The following is an 18,687-nucleotide window of genomic DNA, read 5'->3' on the forward strand; positions in this document are numbered from 1 at the left end:
AGAGAGAGGGGGAGAGAGAGAGAGAGAGAGAGAGGAGAGAGAGAGAGAGAGAGAGAAAGAGAGAGAGAGAGAGAGAGAGAGAGAGAGAGAGAGAGGGAGGAGAGAGGGAGAGAGAGGGAGAGAGAAGAGAGAGAGAAGAGAGAGGGAGGGAGAGAGGAAGGGAGAGGGAAGGGAGAGGGAAGAGAGAGATGGGGGTGGAGAGAGGGTAGGAGAGAAGGGGAGAGGGAGGCGATGCTAGTTGAAGGTGGTTGTCGGAGGTTGCAGGTAGTGGAAAGTAAGACTTTTTTTCACCCTGTTTTATTCCACCAGGGAGGTGTTACCTTCCACTACCTGCAACCTCCGGCAACCAACTAGCATCGCAACCGACTAAAAAATTACCGATTTTTAAAACGGCAACCCATTTTTAGTCGCGGCTGGTTTTGAATTTTTTGAAATAATCGCCGGAACATAGAAGAAGCAGAAACCACTTTCGACCATTAGGGAGACTGACAGAAACCTCTGGGTACCGCACGGTACCGCGGGGCACAAAGTCTCCAGAGGTTTCCGTTCAGGTTTCCTAAGTGGGACAGGGGCATAAGTATCATAACTTTGAAGACTAAGTTCCTACAGAGATACAGCATCAAAAGCAATTTGAAAAGTTTTCTTCATTCTCCAGCATTCAAGATATTGCAGTTCATTTTCAAAACATAAATTATACGGCATTCTAAAATTTAACAGTCAAAATATTTTATTCTCGGCTTAAAAACATGTAAAACCAATGAACTGTATGTTAATTTCTAGGATAAAATGGATCTTTATTTACTGATGAAAACCTTGGTAGTATCTCTATTATAGTCTATTGTGTCGCACATTTCTCTCTATCACCTTGTCACCAAGACTTGCTACTGAAAAATCACAGTACTTTAATTGTCAAAACATTTGTACCCATGGTCAATCAAAGTAACCCAAAAAGAAACTCTTAATTTTTTCCAATCCATTGCCCGGTCAAATTTCAGATACTATTAATTTGTCCAGATCTGTATTAATCAATTGGTAGTAGAGTAGGCTCACTGACAGGAACAAGACTTAGGACAACATTTAAATTTACAGTCAAGTTGCATTTATTTTATTATAAGTAGCTCAGGATGCATTATAGAGAAGGATTGTGCATTACAAAATGTTTATTCTCAATGGTCTACAACTAATTCAATTCCTATATTGCAGTATATTGTGATAATCAGCTGTGTCAGATTATGACAGGTGCTCATTATTATGACTGTTAGCCTGACAAACAGTAACAAGAATACTCTTTGATTGGGACTGTTTACAATGCAAAGATTTGTGCTGGAAAATTATGATATATTAATGAAACTAAATTACCTTCAGGATCATATGTTAGGAATACTCTTCTCGCTTGCTCCCAAGGAGATTCGGGGGCAACTAAGGACATCTCCTGGAAAATAAAAGCACGCATATCTCAAAAGACCATTGTTTAGGTTCTGTCCCAGAATAACATTATGATATGCATTGAAAATTGTGCACAACAGCATTTTATATTTCATATTGACAATAAATACAATACAATACAATACAATAATACAATACGGTTTATTTGTCACATTGCACATAAAGTGCAAGTGAAATGAATATGTCAGCAGCGGTACAATGATAAAGAACACACACAAAAACACAATAAAAATTTAACATAAACATCCACCACAGCATTCATCACTGTGGTGGAAGGCACACAATTTGGCCAGTCCTCCTCCATTTTCCCCCGTGGTCGGGACCTCAACCCTCCTCAGCCGTTGCTGCGGGCGTCCAGATGGTAAAAGGACAAGGTACAAGTCCAGGTAAGTCCAGGATCGGCTCTTCCCCACCGGAGACTGCGGCTTTAATTTGGTGTAGGCCGCAGGCCGGCGGTCGAGATTTAAAGTTTAAAGTTTAAAGTTCCCGCCACACCGCAGCCAGAAGCACCGCAGACCGCAGGGCCGGCGGTCGAAGCTCCCCTCCAGGGGTGTTGGTAAGTTGCCACCGCGCCCGCAGTAGAAGTTGGCCGCGGGCCGGCAGTGATGGCTTCTTCTTCCCCCGGGTCGGCTGTAGACGCCTCGCCAGCTGGACCTGTGCAGACCGCGCGCGGCTTCAGGCTGCTGGCTGCCCCGGGCCAGCGAAACGGAGCGCTCCCCTCCAGCGAGGGCTCACCCACTCCACGCTGAGAGTCCACGCTGCGCCCGCCGCTGAAGTCCTGGGCGCGTCTCTCCGGGAAAGGCAGCGCCGATCCTTGCTGTTAGGACACGAGGGAGGCGACCTGGAGAAAGTCGCCTCTCCATGGAGGAGGCGGCCGAAACGGTTTCCCCCTCACCACCCCCCACACCACCCCCCACACAAAACACACAAAGAAACATTAAAAACATACTTTAAAACATACTAAAAAAAATTATAAAAGTTGAAAAAACTAACGCGCTGCTGACAGGGCTGCCGCCATTGCAGCGCCCCCATATTGAGAACCGTGTAACTTGGTGTTAAAACAACAACCTCTCCCTCAATATCAGCAAGAGGAGATTGTGATTGACTTCAGGAAGTGAAGAAATACACACATCCCGCTGCACATTGATGGTGCCAAAGCAGAAATGGTCGAAAGCTTCAAGATCCAAGAAATAAATATCACCAGTAACTTGTCCTGGACCAGCCACACCAAAGCTATGGCCAATAAAGCATACCAACGTCTCTACATCCTTGAAGGCTCAGGAAGTTCGGCATGTTCCCAACAACCCTCACCAGCTTCTACATATGTGCAGCCGAAAGCATTTTATCGGAATGCATCACCACCTGCTTTCGGAACAGCTCCATCAAAGGACACAAGTAATCTCAGAGTTGTGGATGTAGCCCAGACAACACACACACTAACCGCCTTTCCATTAACTCCATCAATACGACATGCAGCCTTGGCAAGACTGCATAATTAAGGACCAGTCTCACCCGTCATTCCCTCTTCACCCCTCTCCTATCAGTACAGGTTTAAAAACACGTACCTCCAGATTCAAGGATAGTTTCTTCCAGCTGTTATCAGGCAACTAAATAGTCCTCTCATTGACTGGAGTGTTGTGCCTACCTCAAATCTACCTCATTGCAGACCTTTGAACTATCTTTTTAATGGGACTTTATCATGCACTAAATTTGTGCTCTTTATCTGTGCACTGTGGATGGCTTGATTGTAATCATTTACAGTTTTTCTTTGAGCAGTTAGCACGAAACAAAAGCTTCTTACTGTATCTCAGTACGCATGAAAATAATAAACTAAAGCAAAGCCATCTTCCACACCCTCACTCCCTAACCACCAACCACTGAAATTTCTTGTACAAGGTCTATTTGATTTAGTTAACATTTAACTATACAGGTGCACAACCTTTTATCCGAAAGCCTTGGGACCAGACACTTGTCGGATTTCGGACATTTTCGGATTTCCGAATGGAAGATTTTTAGCGTAGATTAGGTAGGTAGCGCGGGCGGCTTGAAAAGTCTGGAGCGATTGCCTCCTCCCCGGAGACCGGGGAATCATTGTAAATCATTGCATAAATGTTAGTCAGTTAGTTTGGAGGGATTTTATGTGGTGGTGGTGGGGTGGGTGGGTGAAGGGGGAAACTTTAATTCTTAGTCCCCTACCTGGTCGGCGACTCCCAACATCGCGGAGCTGGGGGCTCCGTCCGGCCGCGGGCGGCGCCGGTTGTAGCTCCAACCCCGGCAACTGTTCCCCTGGCTGCACGAGTTTAAATCCAGCGCCGCCCAATAGGACCCCGCCGTACCAGCTCCGCGAATGTTGGGAGAAGGCGGCTCTCAGTGCCCTGGAGCTTACCACACAGCGCCCCGGTAAGGCATTGCCCGCTCCCCGCTGAATCCCAGCGGCGACGCCGCCGAAAATTCGGGAGAGCTCACGCGGCGAGTAAGCGCCTCGCAGCCAGGGGTAAAGTGGGATAGGGCTACAACTTTAGCCCGCATTGCTGGGAGGTGGCGGCCACCATAAGCTGCGCAGTTTACCTTTGGGAAAATACCGCTCCCCGCCTCTCCAACCAGGTAACTAAGAATTAAAGTTTACCCCTGTGAACCTTCACATAAAAGCCCTCCAAACTAACTGACTAACATTTAAGCAATGATTTTGTTTGGTGTCTCCCCGGTCTCCGGGATATCAGCCGTTACAGTAGTACTGACCTGGGTTTCTGGGTCGTTTTGAAGTTTTCCGCCAAACGCAGCTTTGTGTGCAGACGCATCCTGGGGGAAAATGGCCGGTTTTTTCGGTTTTTCGGCATCAGAACACATAAAAGGTTGTGCACCTGTACTTGAACAATACTAAAGGCCCTGATCCACTTTCCCGAGTTACTCACGAATTCTCCCGACTTTTCCCCTTGATTCGAACTCGGGAAATGTCGGGGAATGTCGGTAGCGAGTCCGTAGGAGTCCGTCGATGTTTCGTAGCGGCTCGTAATGCCAGCCGTAGGAACTCAAGGCATCAGGTAAGTCGGGACATTTTTTCAACATGTTGAAAAATGTCCACGAGTTTAAATAAAATAGCCCCGAGTACCTACGAACGGCTATTACCGTAATTCTCCGAGTTCGAATCAAGGGGAAAACTCGGGAGAGTTCGTGAGTAACTCGGGAAAGTGGGATAGGGCCTTTAGCTATTTTGGAGGTGCATAACCAACCATAAGCTAGCAGTTTACCTTTGGGAAAATACGAATTCCATGAATTTAAGTTTTAAAATCTTTGTGAACAAATTGTTGCAAAACAATGAAACAACTTTTTGTTTGGTTTCCAAACCGATGATATCTGTAAATCACTGAAAGGCTATTTCTACAATCTGTTTTAAAGTATTCCGATTTCCAGTGTTCATTGCCTTGAGAAAATTTGGTTTTGGCATCAGACACACATTTATACATTGCACTGCTCTAAATCTATTTCCATTTGAACAAAACTATGTACAGATTCATTCTCTGCTAAAAAAAATGTAATTTACTGGAGCCATTCATCATTATAAAGTTATACTGTGGCAAAAGTCTTCCACGCCATACATAAAGCTACAATACACAGCAAAGAAACCATAATTTCAGCGGCTCAATAAAGACATTAAAAATAAAGTGTTTTTGGCAACTTGCTTTACTCTTCTAAAGTAAAGATACTTCATTAAAAATATCAAATTGTCAACGTCGACTGTCCATTTGCCTCCAAAAAATTATGCCTGACCTGCTGAGCTTCTTCAGAAGTTTTTGCTTTAGATTATGTCATCAGCGGTCGGTGGGGGCGCTGAGAGTCGGCTGCCCTGCCAGTAGCGTGTTCGTCATTTCTACCTTGTTTTTTGGTGTGTCCAAATGTGTGTTTTTATGTCTCTTGGTGTGTATTGTGTGGGGGATTGAGAGAGGGGGGGGGGGGGGTCTACCTCACAGCATAACACCGTAGATTGGTGCGACCTTTCCCGGAGTTGGGCCAGGAGTTTCGGCCGGCTGCGCAGCGTGGCCATTTCATCGCTGAGGGGGCGAGCCCTTGCCGAAGTCGCCAGAAGGGAGTGCTCCGATCGTTAGCCCACGACCTGTTACAGCCTGAAGCCGCGGTCTGCGGAGCTTCTAGCCGCTAGGGATCGCTGGAGAAGAGCTCCGACCGCCGGCCAATAGCGCGGTCTGCGGAGCCTCTAGCCGCTGGTGTGGACTTAACATTCGGAGCTGGGTCCCTCACCGGGGATCCCCGGAGAAGAGCTTCGATCGCTGGCCAGTGGCCTACAACATCCTGAAGCCGCGATCTCCAGTAATGAAGCGCTGATTCGGGGCTTACCCTCCCGACTAGAGGGCCTGTACATCTGGCCGCCCACAGCAGCGACTGCGGAGGTTTATGGCGCCGACCACGGGGGAACAATGGAGGAGGACTGACTATACTTTATGCCTTCCACCACAGTGAAGAATGCTGTTGTGGATGTTTGTGTTAAATTTTTATTGTGTATCGTGTGTTCTTTTTTGATTGTACCGCTGTTGGCAAGTTCATTTCACTGCACTTTATTGTGTATGTGATGAATAAATCTGATTGATTGAGCAGTCTCTTGAGTCTCCAGTTCCACAATTCGCAGATTGCCTCCTACATTCCTAAACTCTTAATTTTTTTCAATAGAGGGTCCAGACAATCATGTACAAATATGCTCAACACGTAGCATTATAACCCACACCAATACCATCTTCATTTAATATTAAGGTATAATAATTCAACCAGCAGAAATGTCACTGGTGATAGAATTTTTTCGCCCTGGTTTACAAAGCTATCAGAATTCTTGACTGAATTTCAAACAAAATGGAAAGATAAAAGTTTGAAAATCTTTGTTTTACTAGATTCCTGAAGCCAAATAAATTTTCACATTTTGTGGGAAATATTAAACTGAACTGCTATCGGTCCTTTTCGATGGGCAGAAAAAATCCCATGACATCATCTTGAAAACCATGAGAATTAACTTTACTACTCCGGCTAATATTTATCATTCAGTCAATGTCATTGAAGGTCGATAAGAGATTAATATATCCAGTCATCACACTTACTTTATAGGAGTTTGCCACACAAACTGCTTCCCAAGTTGATGACTTTACAGCACTGACTGCACTTCAAAAGTACAACATTGACATGTCCAGAAGCCAACAAAAAGGTTCTGTACAAATGCAAGTCTTCATTTATGTGCCTTCAATTTAGTCCTTAATCTGTCACATATGATATGCAAAATGCTTTTTAAATTTCATTCCAATAATTTGCTTTTGACTGCAGTAGATATGTTGAATTATGTAAAATAATTTGACCATCAACCTCTCCCTTTAAATCAGGTTTAAACTTGAAAAGCACGAAATACGTAATTATCAAATTGGTACAGATGATTCCTTCCTTTATATGTAGAAAACAATTTGAAAAAAGTTACAAAGTGCTGGAGTAACTCAGCAGGTTTGACCGAGAGACCCAACCCAAAATAACTCTCATCCACGTACTCCAGAGATGCTGCCTGACCCACTGAGTTATGCTAGCACTGTGCCTTTTGTTGTAAACCAGCATCTGCAATTCCTAATTCGCATATCACTGTACCTTAATTGGTACACGTGACAATGAAAGACCTTCGAAACCTTTGTTTATATACTAATGATGTTTTGCCTGACAGGCATTAGAATAATTGAAAAAATAGACACAAAGTGCTGAAGTAACTCAGTGGGCCAGGCAACATCTCTGGAGAACATGGATAGGCGACATTTTGGATTGTAGAAACCTGGCATTCTAACTCGGTTACTGAAATTCTACTGGAATTTTTTAACACGTTAAATTTGGATAAGCAGTTTAAAAAATACAATTTTAAATCTATGGTTAGATACTAATTGGACTAAAAGAGCAGTAGATAAACTCATATTATAAACAATATAAAAAGAACACCTCTAGGACAAACAGGTGCTCCAAAGAGAATCAAATTCTATCATAATATTCCTGATCATGATGGTACATGTCAACTGTTTCATGAATTGGAAGCAAGTCTGGGGCTTACCCATGGAGGCCCATATTGTCACAGAGGGCAGGCAGCTGGTCTCTGGGATGTTTCAAACCAGCAAGGGAGAATCTGTGCATCTGGATCAGATTAACGATGGGCAATGGGGAGACTTAGGGCGTAAGAAGGAACTGCAGATGCTGGTTTAAACCGAAGATAAGCTGGAGTAACTCAGTGGGACAGGCAGTATCTCAGGAGGGAAGGAAAGGGTGATGTTTCTAGTCGATACCCTTCTTCAGACTGGTTAGGGATAAGGGAAACGAGAGATATAGACGGTGATGTGGAGAGATAAATGAAAGATTTGCAAAAAAGTAACAATAATAAAGGAAACAGGCCATTGTAAGCTCTTTGTATGGTGAAAACGAGAAGCTAGTGCGACTTGGGTAGGGGTGGGATAGAGAGAGAGCGACTGCCGGGGCTACCTGAAGTGAGAGAAATCAATATTCATACCACTGGGCTGTAAGTTACCCAAGCGAAAATGAGATGCTGTTCCTCCAATTTGCTTTTAGCCTCACTCTGATAATGGAGGAGACCGAGGACAAAAAGGTCTGTGTAGGAATGTGAAGGAGAATTAAAGTTTCCAGCAACTGGGAGATCAGGTAGGTTCAGGTGGGCTGAGGGAAGGTGTTCCGTGCGAAACGATCGCCCAGTCTGCGTTTGGTCTCGCCGATGAATAAGTGTCCACATCTTGAACAACGGATACAGTAGATGAGGTTGGAGGAGGTACAAGTGAACCTCTGCCTAACCTGAAAGGGCTGTAGCGGTCCCTGGACAGAATCGAGGGAGGAGGTATAGCGACAGGTGTTGCATCTTCTGCGGTTGCAGGGGAAGGTACCTGGGGAGGGGGTGGTTTGGTGGGAAGGGATGAGTTAACCAAGGAGTTACAGAGGGAATGGTCTCTGCGGAAGGCGGAAGGGGCGGAGAACGGAATATGTGGTTAGTGATGGGATCCCGTTGGAGGTGGCGGAAATTACGGAGGATTATGTGTTGTATGCGATGGCTGATGGGGTGGAAGGACGAGGGGGACTCGGTCTCTATTGCGACTAGGGGGAGGGGGAGCAAGGACGGAGTTGCGGGGTACAGAGGAGACACGAGTGAGGGCGTCATCTTTCATGGGAGAGGAGATCCCCCGTTCCCTAACGATTGAGGACATCTAGTATGGAACACCTTATCTTGGGCGCAGATGCGGCGTAGACGGAGGAATTGGGAGAAGGATGCAGTAGGATGAGCCTGGTTGTTAAGATTTAGTCTCATATAAAGAACAAAAACAAAATTGTATGATAATGGAACAGAATATTTCTACGCTCCAAGGAATAGAGTTCCAGCCTACTCAACCTTTCCCTGTAGCCCAGACCATCTGGTCCTGGAAACATACTCATAAATCTTCTCTGTACCCTTTCCAACTTGAACACGAATCTCCTGGATTTTTCTTGCCACCTCAATTTTTTAAATGTGCACTAAAGGTTTCTGCATCCGCTTTAAAAGTGCACTGTTTTAAAAAAACATTAATTCTTCTGACCAAAATATATCACTTCAAACTTGTCTGTATTAAATTTCTCCTGACATTTCCACCCTGGAAAAAAGGTTCTGACTGTCTACCCTAGCAATATCTCTCAACATTGTATATATCTCTATCAAGCCTCTCATCAACCTCTGATATTCCCGAGAAAACAATCCAAGTCTATGCAGCTTCTCCCTCTAATTTAAGGCTCCAGTTGTAACTAATTTGGGCAGGATTTTCATAAATCTCCTCTGTAACCTCTTCAAAGTCTCCACATCATTCCTGTAATGGGGCGACCAGAACTGCCCACAATACTCCAAATGCAGCTTAACAAAAGTCCTGTGGAGCTGCATCATGACTTCCTGACACTTACTTTCAAACCCCTAGCAATGAAGGCGAACGCACCACATGCCTTCTTTACCACTATCTACATGTGCTGCCACCTATAGTGAGGCATGAACTTTAACTCCAAGATCCTTCTGAATATCAATGTTGTTAAGGGTAGTGTCACTAACTGTATACTCACTCCTTACATTCAACCCCCAAAGTGCAACACTCGACACTTGTTCAGACTAAACACCATCTGCCATTTCTCCACCCATTTCTGCAGCTCATCTATATCCCGCTGTATCTGACATCGTTCCTGCAACTCCTTTACATAGACACATAGAAAATAGGTGCACGAGTAGGCCATTCGGCCCTTCGAGCCTGCACCGCCATTCAATATGTTCATGGCTGATCATCCAACTCAGCATCCTGTACCTGCCTTCACTCCATACTGATCCCTTTAGCCACAAGGGCCACATCTAACTCCCTCTTTAGTGTCATCAGCAAACTTACCCGCCAACCCAATATATATATATATATATATATTCAGTCAGAAAATCTACCTTCCACCACAACCTTCTGTCTACTATGAATAAGCCAGTTCTGAATCCATATGACCAAGTCACTGCGAAACCCATACATCTTAATTTTCTACCATGAGGGACCTTATGAAAAGTCTTATTAGAATCCATGAATACAACATCCACGCTCTACCTTCATCAATCTCCTTTGTCACCTCCTAACATTTGACATCCCTAAACACATTGAATATTAAGTGAAAAGATGGTTTGTGTTTCATATGGTTCAAAATAATTTTGAGGACACAGCTATGTAGGAAGTGGAAACAAGAAATGCAAAAGGCAAAAGCCAAGAAAACTGCAGCCATTCTTAAAATGGCAGCATGGTTTCTTTCAACTGTCGAACTCAGTTCTTGCTCTTGAATGAAAATTACACTAGAAGCTTATATAACAAATGGAATTCAGAAGAACATTAAAAAATATAAACAGTGATCAATCTAACAGCATCAGCTGATTTAAATCCATATCTACTGACAAAAATCCAGCTGTTTTAAAGCGAACAGATCAAGAGATTATGCATGTTAGGATCACATTTCCTATGAGCAGGCAATTTTTGTTCCTTATTGCATTCAGGATAGACAATAAATTTCTACACAATGTTAATGGAGGGAATGGAGTGTGCTACAAATCTGTCACACCAATTCCCAGGCTCAAATCTCCAATAAGTGCATGTCATACAAAACAATGAAAGAGGGCTATAGCTTGTAATGTTTACCCCATCTGTGCACAACATTAAATAAAACATTAAAAGTTATTGCAATATATCTTATTCAGGTTGTGACTGCATCATCCAATCAAACAATTTTTTACTGTCATAAGCCAAAACAATCTTGGATAACATTCAGCTTTGTCTTTTGCTATTCTATATGTGTCTTTTTTACAACACTACATACAAAAATGTGACAAAGGGGGTCAAATTTCAAATTCCTTCAAAAAAGGTGACAAGCGCTTTATTGGGTTCATGCCGAACATAGTATCAACAAAAAATATAAGAACAGCTAGCATATTGATGGTAAGTTTCCGAAAAGTTAATCAGAATACACAAATACCCTTTGTGTAACAGTTGTTGCGAGGCGTCCACCAGTGACCTGGTTGGCACAGTAAGTGCATGTATTTATTATTCCTTTCTATGTTTATGAATAGCACATGGAACAATAAAATTGCAAACACCGTTTCCACTTCATTCACCTGATCATGTAGTAGAATACTGCATCTATCTGAATGGACATCGCAACACGCGTTACACGATCATACACACAAACGTACGTTGGGGTGGACACTAAACGGTTTGGTGTCCCAGAAAACGAACATTACATTATTAGCGAGAACCAAGCATTTTCACCAATATGATCTAAACGATACATTACCTTATGGATTTGAGCTATCGATGGCCGATGATTCGTCAGATCATTTGATTTGGGCTAATTTTATTGTTAGTAAAATGTGTTCGTACTGGTCGTTGCGGAGCTTCTCGAAGTTGACACGAAAGAATGAAGTTAGCGACGGCGCAGTTTCTTTGTTTTGATGACCAATTTATGTCCAAAAATGTTTTTACATTGATTTTAAAAAGTCAGAAAATATAATAAACGGTCGTTGTGTTTTTGACACCAGATGGTTTTGATATTTAACTCGCCCAAAAATCGCTACTACCATTGGATACCTCGTTGGGTTTTTGAAAAGCATTAGAGGTTTGTAGCTTCCATGATTTACGGAGCTACCAACCCCGATAACGGTCGTTGTGACAATAGACACCAAGCACAACGACCGATACGGGATCTTTACTGCACTGTATTATCTTTATGTTACCGTATTTTTCTCCTGGTATTGATGAAGATATTTCCCTAGATCATTATCAAAACGTATATGTATGAGGGGCCATATGAAGTTTATTTATGAATTAAATATTCACGTCTAAATGTGGCAGCATTTTTAATGTCATATTTTGGGTGTCCAAATTGGTGGTAAAACGACGATTTGTCTGTCATGAAAAAAGTTTTTGACTTTCGGTCTTGAAGTTACCTAATTTATATCTGTTACTAGACTAAGTGGGACCCGTTGGGTCCCATGTTCACATGGGAGGGCTGGTCCCCCGACGCAATATTCCACCTCTCCACCAATTCCAATATTGGTGGCTTTCTGGAGTGCTGGTATGGGTTCTTGGGATGGCAGCTCAGTCCCTTTTGCCCGATCTGCTGGCAGCTCACTCACGGCTGGTGGGCTGGCAGTTGACTCATGACAATTCCTTGAAATTCCATTTCAAGCAGGGTGCAAGGCCACCAAATTCAAATCCATGTTCCTACCATTTCAAGCAGGGTGCATGGCCACCAAATTCAAGTGCAGTTTCTTTCCACTATGAGCAGGGTGCAAGGCCACCGAATTCAAGTGCAGTTTCCAACCACTTCAAGCAGGGTGCAAGGCCACCGAATTCGTGCAGATTCCAACCACTTCAAGCAGGGTGCAAGGCCACCGAATTCAATGCAGTTTCATACCACTTCATGCAGGGTGAAACCACCATAAGGGTGCAAGGCCACCAAATTCAAATGCAGCTTCATTCCATTTCATGCAGGGTGAAACCACCATAAAACCACACAAAACACCAAACTCACAGTTCAGTAGACATTTAGTGTGTTCAGTTGATTCACAGCTCACAGTCGTGACCTCTCCCTCCACCATCATGCAGAGACTGAACCACACCTACACTTCCGGGTTGTATAACCCCTCCCCCTCCCACCGGAAAAGGTGTGGCTTTCATGGCGTGATTGACCGGAGAGAGATTCTCAAAATTTTTTAAACACTATAACACTTTTATTTTTCATTGATGGGAAGAATTCTCTGCACCTGCTCAGCGAAGGGGGGACTGAGTAAGATGGCCAAAAATCACAGCAGTAAGTGGTAGCGTTTTATCTAAAATGAATATACAGTGCAAACCGGAAGTGCATTTGCAGTAGTGCTTTTAACTTCAAGCCAAAGCACCCAAGCCACCCAGTAAGTACTGCCTTTCAACTTCATGCCACCATTTGCAGTAAGTAGTTCCTTTCAACTTCATGCCACCATTTGCAGTTAGTGCCTTTCAACTTCAAGCCAAAGCACCCAAACAACCATTTGCAGTCGGTGCCTTTTTACTTCAAACAAACCATATTTTCATTTTCAAAACACATTAAGGGGACTCAGTTGTGTAGACATTTGTTCAGTTATTCAGAGCTCAGAGAGACGTTATCCTTGGCTTCATCCACCATGCATAGACTGAGTGATGCACACCACTTCCTGGTTTTATAGTCCCTCCCCTTCCCTCCAGCCAAAGCACCCAAGCCACCATTTACAGTAAGTAGTGCCTTTCAACTTCAAGCCAAAGCACCCAAGCCACCATTTGCAGTAAGTAGTGCCTTTCAACTTCAAGCAAAAGCGCCCAAGCCACTATTTGCAGTAAGTAGTGCCTTTCAACTTAAAGCATGCCACCATTTGCAGTAAGTAGTGCCTTTCAACTTCAAGCCAATGCACCCACGCCACCATTTGCAGTAAGTAGTGCCTTTCAACTTTAAACCAAAGCTCCCAAGCCACCATTTAGAAACATAGAAACATAGAAATTAGGTGCAGGAGTAGGCCATTCGGCCCTTCGAGCCTGCACCGCCATTTAATATGATCATGGTTGATCATCCAACTCAGTATCCCGTACCTGCCTTCTCTCCATACCCTCTGATCCCCTTGGCCACAAGGGCCACATCTAACTCCCTCTTAAATATAGCCAATGAACTAGCCTCAACTACCCTCTGTGGCAGAGAGTTCCGGAGATTCACCACTCTCTGTGTGAAAAAAGTTCTCCTCATCTCGGTTTTAAAGGATTTCCCCCTTATCCTTAAGCTGTGACCCCTTGTCCTGGAGCCACCATTTGCAGTAAGTAGTGCCATTCAACTTCAAGCCAAAGCACCCAAGCCACCATTTGCAGTAAGTAGTGCCTTTCAACTTCAAGCCAAAGCACCCAAACAACCATTTGCAGGCAGTGCCTTTTTACTTCAAACAAACCATATTTTCATTTTCAAACCACATTAAGGGGACTCACAGTTGTGTAGACATTTGTTCAGTGTTATTCAGAGCTCAGAGAGACGTTACCCTTGGCTTCATCCATCTTGCAGAGACTGAGTGAGGCACACCACTTCCAGCAGGGGCAGCAGAGAGAATGGTGATTTAAAAAAAAACATTAATATCTCTGATTTGTCATCGATGGGAAAAATCCTCCACACCCATAAGGCGGAGGGGGGCTCTGAGCGAGGTGGCCAAAAATGACGGCCGTAGGTGGCGGCGTTCTGTCGGAAATCGCAGCACAGTGGGCCAAAAGCGGTCAAGATCAGAGTTTTAGTAATATAGAAGATTTATAAGGTTTCACATGATGAGTAGATTTCTGTTAAGAACACTATATTGGTGTAAAAAACTGAATAATAATCTTGTTCCGCAAAATCTCTCCAGTATTGTAAAAAGGCACATATCCTTCATCTTACATTATAAAATAACACCCAAATTGTAAAATACCAAATTCGTGCAAAAACAAAACAAAACGCTTTACGTATTTCCCCAAATACTGCAGTTATATGAACAACTATATCTATTATGCATTTCCCCCCGTACTTAAGTCCCACAAGTGGCGCATAGAAAACGTTCCATTTCAGCAATGTCCACAAAATAACAAAACCTACATCTGAATTTTGATGGTGCTGCTTGAGAAGTAAATATTAGCTAATAACCGACAAGAGCTCCAACTATTCTTTGACTAGTATCAACACAACTTCCACTAAAAACAGTTTCCAGATGAGCTTCAGAAATATTTCACTGACAGTATTTGATTTGAGGATAGATGCCACGGAAGTAGTTTGTTCTTTTCTGCCCTGCAGTAAACTTACCTTATGACAGAGATGACTAAGTCTTTGAATCTGTGATTCAGCTCCAAATGAAGTATGGTCCAATGAGACAATTGTGGTTAACATGTTAAATCAAGCTTTGCCTTGATGTATTTTAATGGGATTAATCTTATTTCCATTAGTGCTCCCCAATCTCACCCAATATCAGTAAGCCATGAAAACTGCTGCCATTCAGAAGGATGAGTGGGGTTTTTATATGTAGATACACTCAAATTCATTTGCATGTCTACCATCCAGGTGTAGAAGGCAAACAGCTAACTCAAAAGTCTGAAAGAATAATTTTTGAATTTGTAATCATGCACAGAAAAGATCAAGTAAAAATAGATTTTAAGCAGATTAATTGAAAAAATGCAAATATTCTTTTGACCATTTCAAGTGTCCACAATTTGGGGGAGAAAACATTTTAGCAAATAAAAAGGAAACAAAACATGGATTAAATGCAATTAAATAGTTACTCTCATCCGAGGTTACAGGAGTTGGTTAAAATAAAAAATCAGGAGAATGTTGGATAGAGCTTAGGAGAATTGATCTGTGTAACTTCTGCCAGATTCCTTATTTAAGGAATAAGGAATTTCCTTATTTGTGTTTGTATAAGAATATTTTAATTTGTTTAAAACAAGTAGGCATAAAAAGGTAAAAATTAACAAAAATTTCAGATACGTGAGCAGTTTGGTGAAATAGCTCAAATGGAATGAGTCTAGACAGGTCCACTACATAATTTGGCATTTCTTAAAAGATGGCAGGAGAAAATGTAAACAAATTGTGAACAGATTGAGGATTCAGAGACTGTTTGGATTTATTTTAAAAAAAAATCAAGCTCACTAAATCTATTGCGACTTTAAGCATGATCAGAAGATCATTAGTATGATGCACTTTGATTTCAATATGTCGTGCACAAGAAATTACTGAACAAAATTAGAGTTCAGAAACGTATATTGCTTGGAGGAGAACCTGTAGATGATGGTGGTATTTGCATGCACTTGTTGCTCTTGTCCTTATGGTGATAGTTCATGTGTTTGGGAGATTTCAAGTCAAGTTTATTCGTCACATACACGTACGAGATTTGCAGTGAAATGAAAAGTGGCAATGCTCGCGGACTTTGTGCAAAAAAACAAACAATCAAACAAACTACAAACAGAATGGAACAATCACATATTCACATATTATATAATTTGTGGAAGGAAAGAAAAAGGAAAAAAACAGCAATTTAAAAAAAACTATAGAATGGTACAGTGAAGTTAGCCCCTGGTGAGATTGGAGTTTACAGTCCTAATGGCCTCGGGGAAGAAACTCCTTCTCATCCTCTCCGTTCTCACAGCATGACAACGGAGGTGTTTGCCTGACCGTAGCAGCTGGAACAGTCCGTTGCAGGGGTGGAAAGGGTCTCCCATGATCTTGTTGTGTCTGGAGTTGCACCTTATGATGTATGGTTCCTGCAGAGGGGCGAGATAAGTTCCCATAGTGCTTTTGGCCGAACGCACTACTCTCTGCAGAGCCTTCTTGTCCTGGGCAGAGCAGTTCCCAAACCAAATTGTGATATTTCCGGACAAGATGCTTTCCACAGCCACTGAGTAGTAGCACTGGAGGATCATCAGAGACACTCTGATATCCTCAATTGCCTGAGGTGGTAAAGGCGCTGCCTTGCCTGACTCACGAGTGCTGCAGCGTGTGATGTCCATGTCATATCCTCAGAGATGTGGACTCCCAGGTATTTAAAACAGCTCACCCTATCCACAGTATCCCCATTTATCTTCAATAGTGTGTATGTCCTCGGATGAAGTGCCCTCCTAAAGTCCACGATCAGCTCCTTAGTTTTTTTGTAGTTGATATTCAAGAGGAGGCTGTTGCCCAGACACCAGAGTGCCAGATCAGCCACCTCCTCCCGGTAGGCCTTCTCAACGTAGTCTGAGATCAGGCCCACCACCACAGTGTCATCAGCAAACTTGATTATCGAGTTGGAGCTGAACCTAGCCACACAGTCAAGTGTGTACAGGGAGTACAGCAGGGGGCTGAGAACACAACCCTGGGTGGATCCTGTGCTCAGGGTGAGAGACTTCGATGTATTTCCTCCCATCTTGACTACCTGGGGCCTGGTGGAGAGAAAGTCCAGGACCCAGGCACACAGGGGGGTGTTGAGCCCTAATTCCAGTAGCTTCTCGGCCAGTCTGGTGGGGACTATCGTGTTGAAGGCTGAACTGAAGTCTATGAACAGCATCCTCACGTAGCCCCCCCTTCTACGTCAAGATGAGAGAGAGCGCTGTGCAGAACCTGGGAGACTGCATCGTCCGTGGATCTGTTCAGACGGTATGCAAATTGTAACGGGTCCATGTTGCGAGGGAGGAAGGCGCAGATGTGTTTCTTGACCAGCCTCTCAAAGTATTTCATGACTACCGAGGTAAGGGCCACCGGACGGTAGTCATTCAGACAGGCTGGGGAGGCATTCTTAGGTCCCGGTACAATGATGGATCTTTTGAAGCAGGCAGGGACCACGGACTTGGCCAGGGAGAGTTTGAATATTGTAGTGAGCACCAGAGCTAGCTGCGTAGCACAGGACCTATAAGTACTCGCCCCGAGATGCCATCTGGGCCTGCAGCTTTCCTCGTGTTCACCCATGTCAGAGCCCTCCTCATGTCGTGTTCGGACAATGAGAATGTGTGCACATTCCTCCCTTCAGCTTCGTTAGTCGGTAGACCTGGGGTGATGTTGCCCATCTCGAAACAAGCGTAAAAGGAGTTCCGGTCATCAGCTAGGGAGGTGCCGGCACTTGCGGTTGAGGGGGGGGGGGGGGGGGGGGTGCTCCGGTAGTTGGTTACAGTCCGTAGCCCCTGCCACAGGCGTCTGATGTCCTGCTGCTCCATCTGTGACTCCATTTGTCAAAGTAGCCTCAGTAAATGAGTGCTTTGTATTCTGTGAATGGAATACAACAGTTGGTTTGGTATCAGCTACGTTATCTTGGTGTTGTCAGAACTGCACTAATCCAGACAAGTCGATTTTTCTCCCATGCTTCAGATTTAGACCTATTTCTTGCAGATGGTGAGGGAAGCTTCCTAGAGTCTTCAGGTCAGTAATTTGTTGCAGTGCATCCAGCTGCTGATCTGCTCTTGTGGCCACAATATTTATATGGCTGGTCTAGTTACAGACTAATAAACAGAATAAAACTGAATGCTTAATATTATGAAGCTAACAGGTGGCAAAATCAACTTGCACAATACATACAACTGAGGCTCAATTCAGTGGAAGTTGTATGCCTTCAGTTCAGGTGCTTGCTTTCTACAACCCAATTACATATTCAAAGTATGAGGCACATTGACTTTCTAGTAATTTATTATGATTAGTACTGCAATCAGAAAATCCATAAAAGTTTAAAAATAAAGTAAGAAACATATCACTGCCATTATCCGCGTTAACATTCTACTCAAAATAAAATACTCTACCTCCTGCCAATTTCAAAAACTTGACATTCTTTTGTGGCATTCATTCCTTACTTGGAAAAAATCCTTACATGGACTTTAGCAATCAAAATATGCAATGTAGTATGACTGATCTTTGAAAACATGCACTTTGGTACAGCATGTTCCAGAATTATATAATTTCTTTTCAATTGCAGAAATCTAATGTGGTATCTAAAATCTTGTTTTAATAAAACATTTATCAAAAGCATGTTATTCCAAGTTCCTGCTGGATTATTGTAGTTCTAATAAAAACAAAGATTTTATCCTGAAAATTAAAACGGATCACATTTGGAGGGGAGAGTAGACTCTGGGATGGATGTGCTTGAGAGGCGTATGAGGCACAAGGTGCAGGTCATCCTGAAAAACCCCGGGCATCCCCTCCATGTAATTCTGGAGA

The 18,687-nt window shown here is 43.3% G+C and overlaps 1 protein-coding gene across 1 annotated transcript in view; it reads right to left on the reverse strand.

Annotated features, from left to right (window-relative positions):
• Window positions 1–18,687, reverse strand: part of mindy3 (MINDY lysine 48 deubiquitinase 3) — a 118,465-nt gene that overhangs the window by 47,745 nt on the left and 52,033 nt on the right. Inside the window, exon 11 of the mRNA XM_055655784.1 lies at window positions 1,360–1,432. Coding sequence (XP_055511759.1) covers window positions 1,360–1,432 — 73 coding nt within the window. The remainder of the gene's footprint in view (window positions 1–1,359; window positions 1,433–18,687) is intronic.

This window comes from Leucoraja erinacea, chromosome 2 (genome assembly GCF_028641065.1).
Source record: "Leucoraja erinacea ecotype New England chromosome 2, Leri_hhj_1, whole genome shotgun sequence".
Taxonomy (NCBI): Eukaryota; Metazoa; Chordata; class Chondrichthyes; order Rajiformes; family Rajidae; genus Leucoraja; species Leucoraja erinaceus.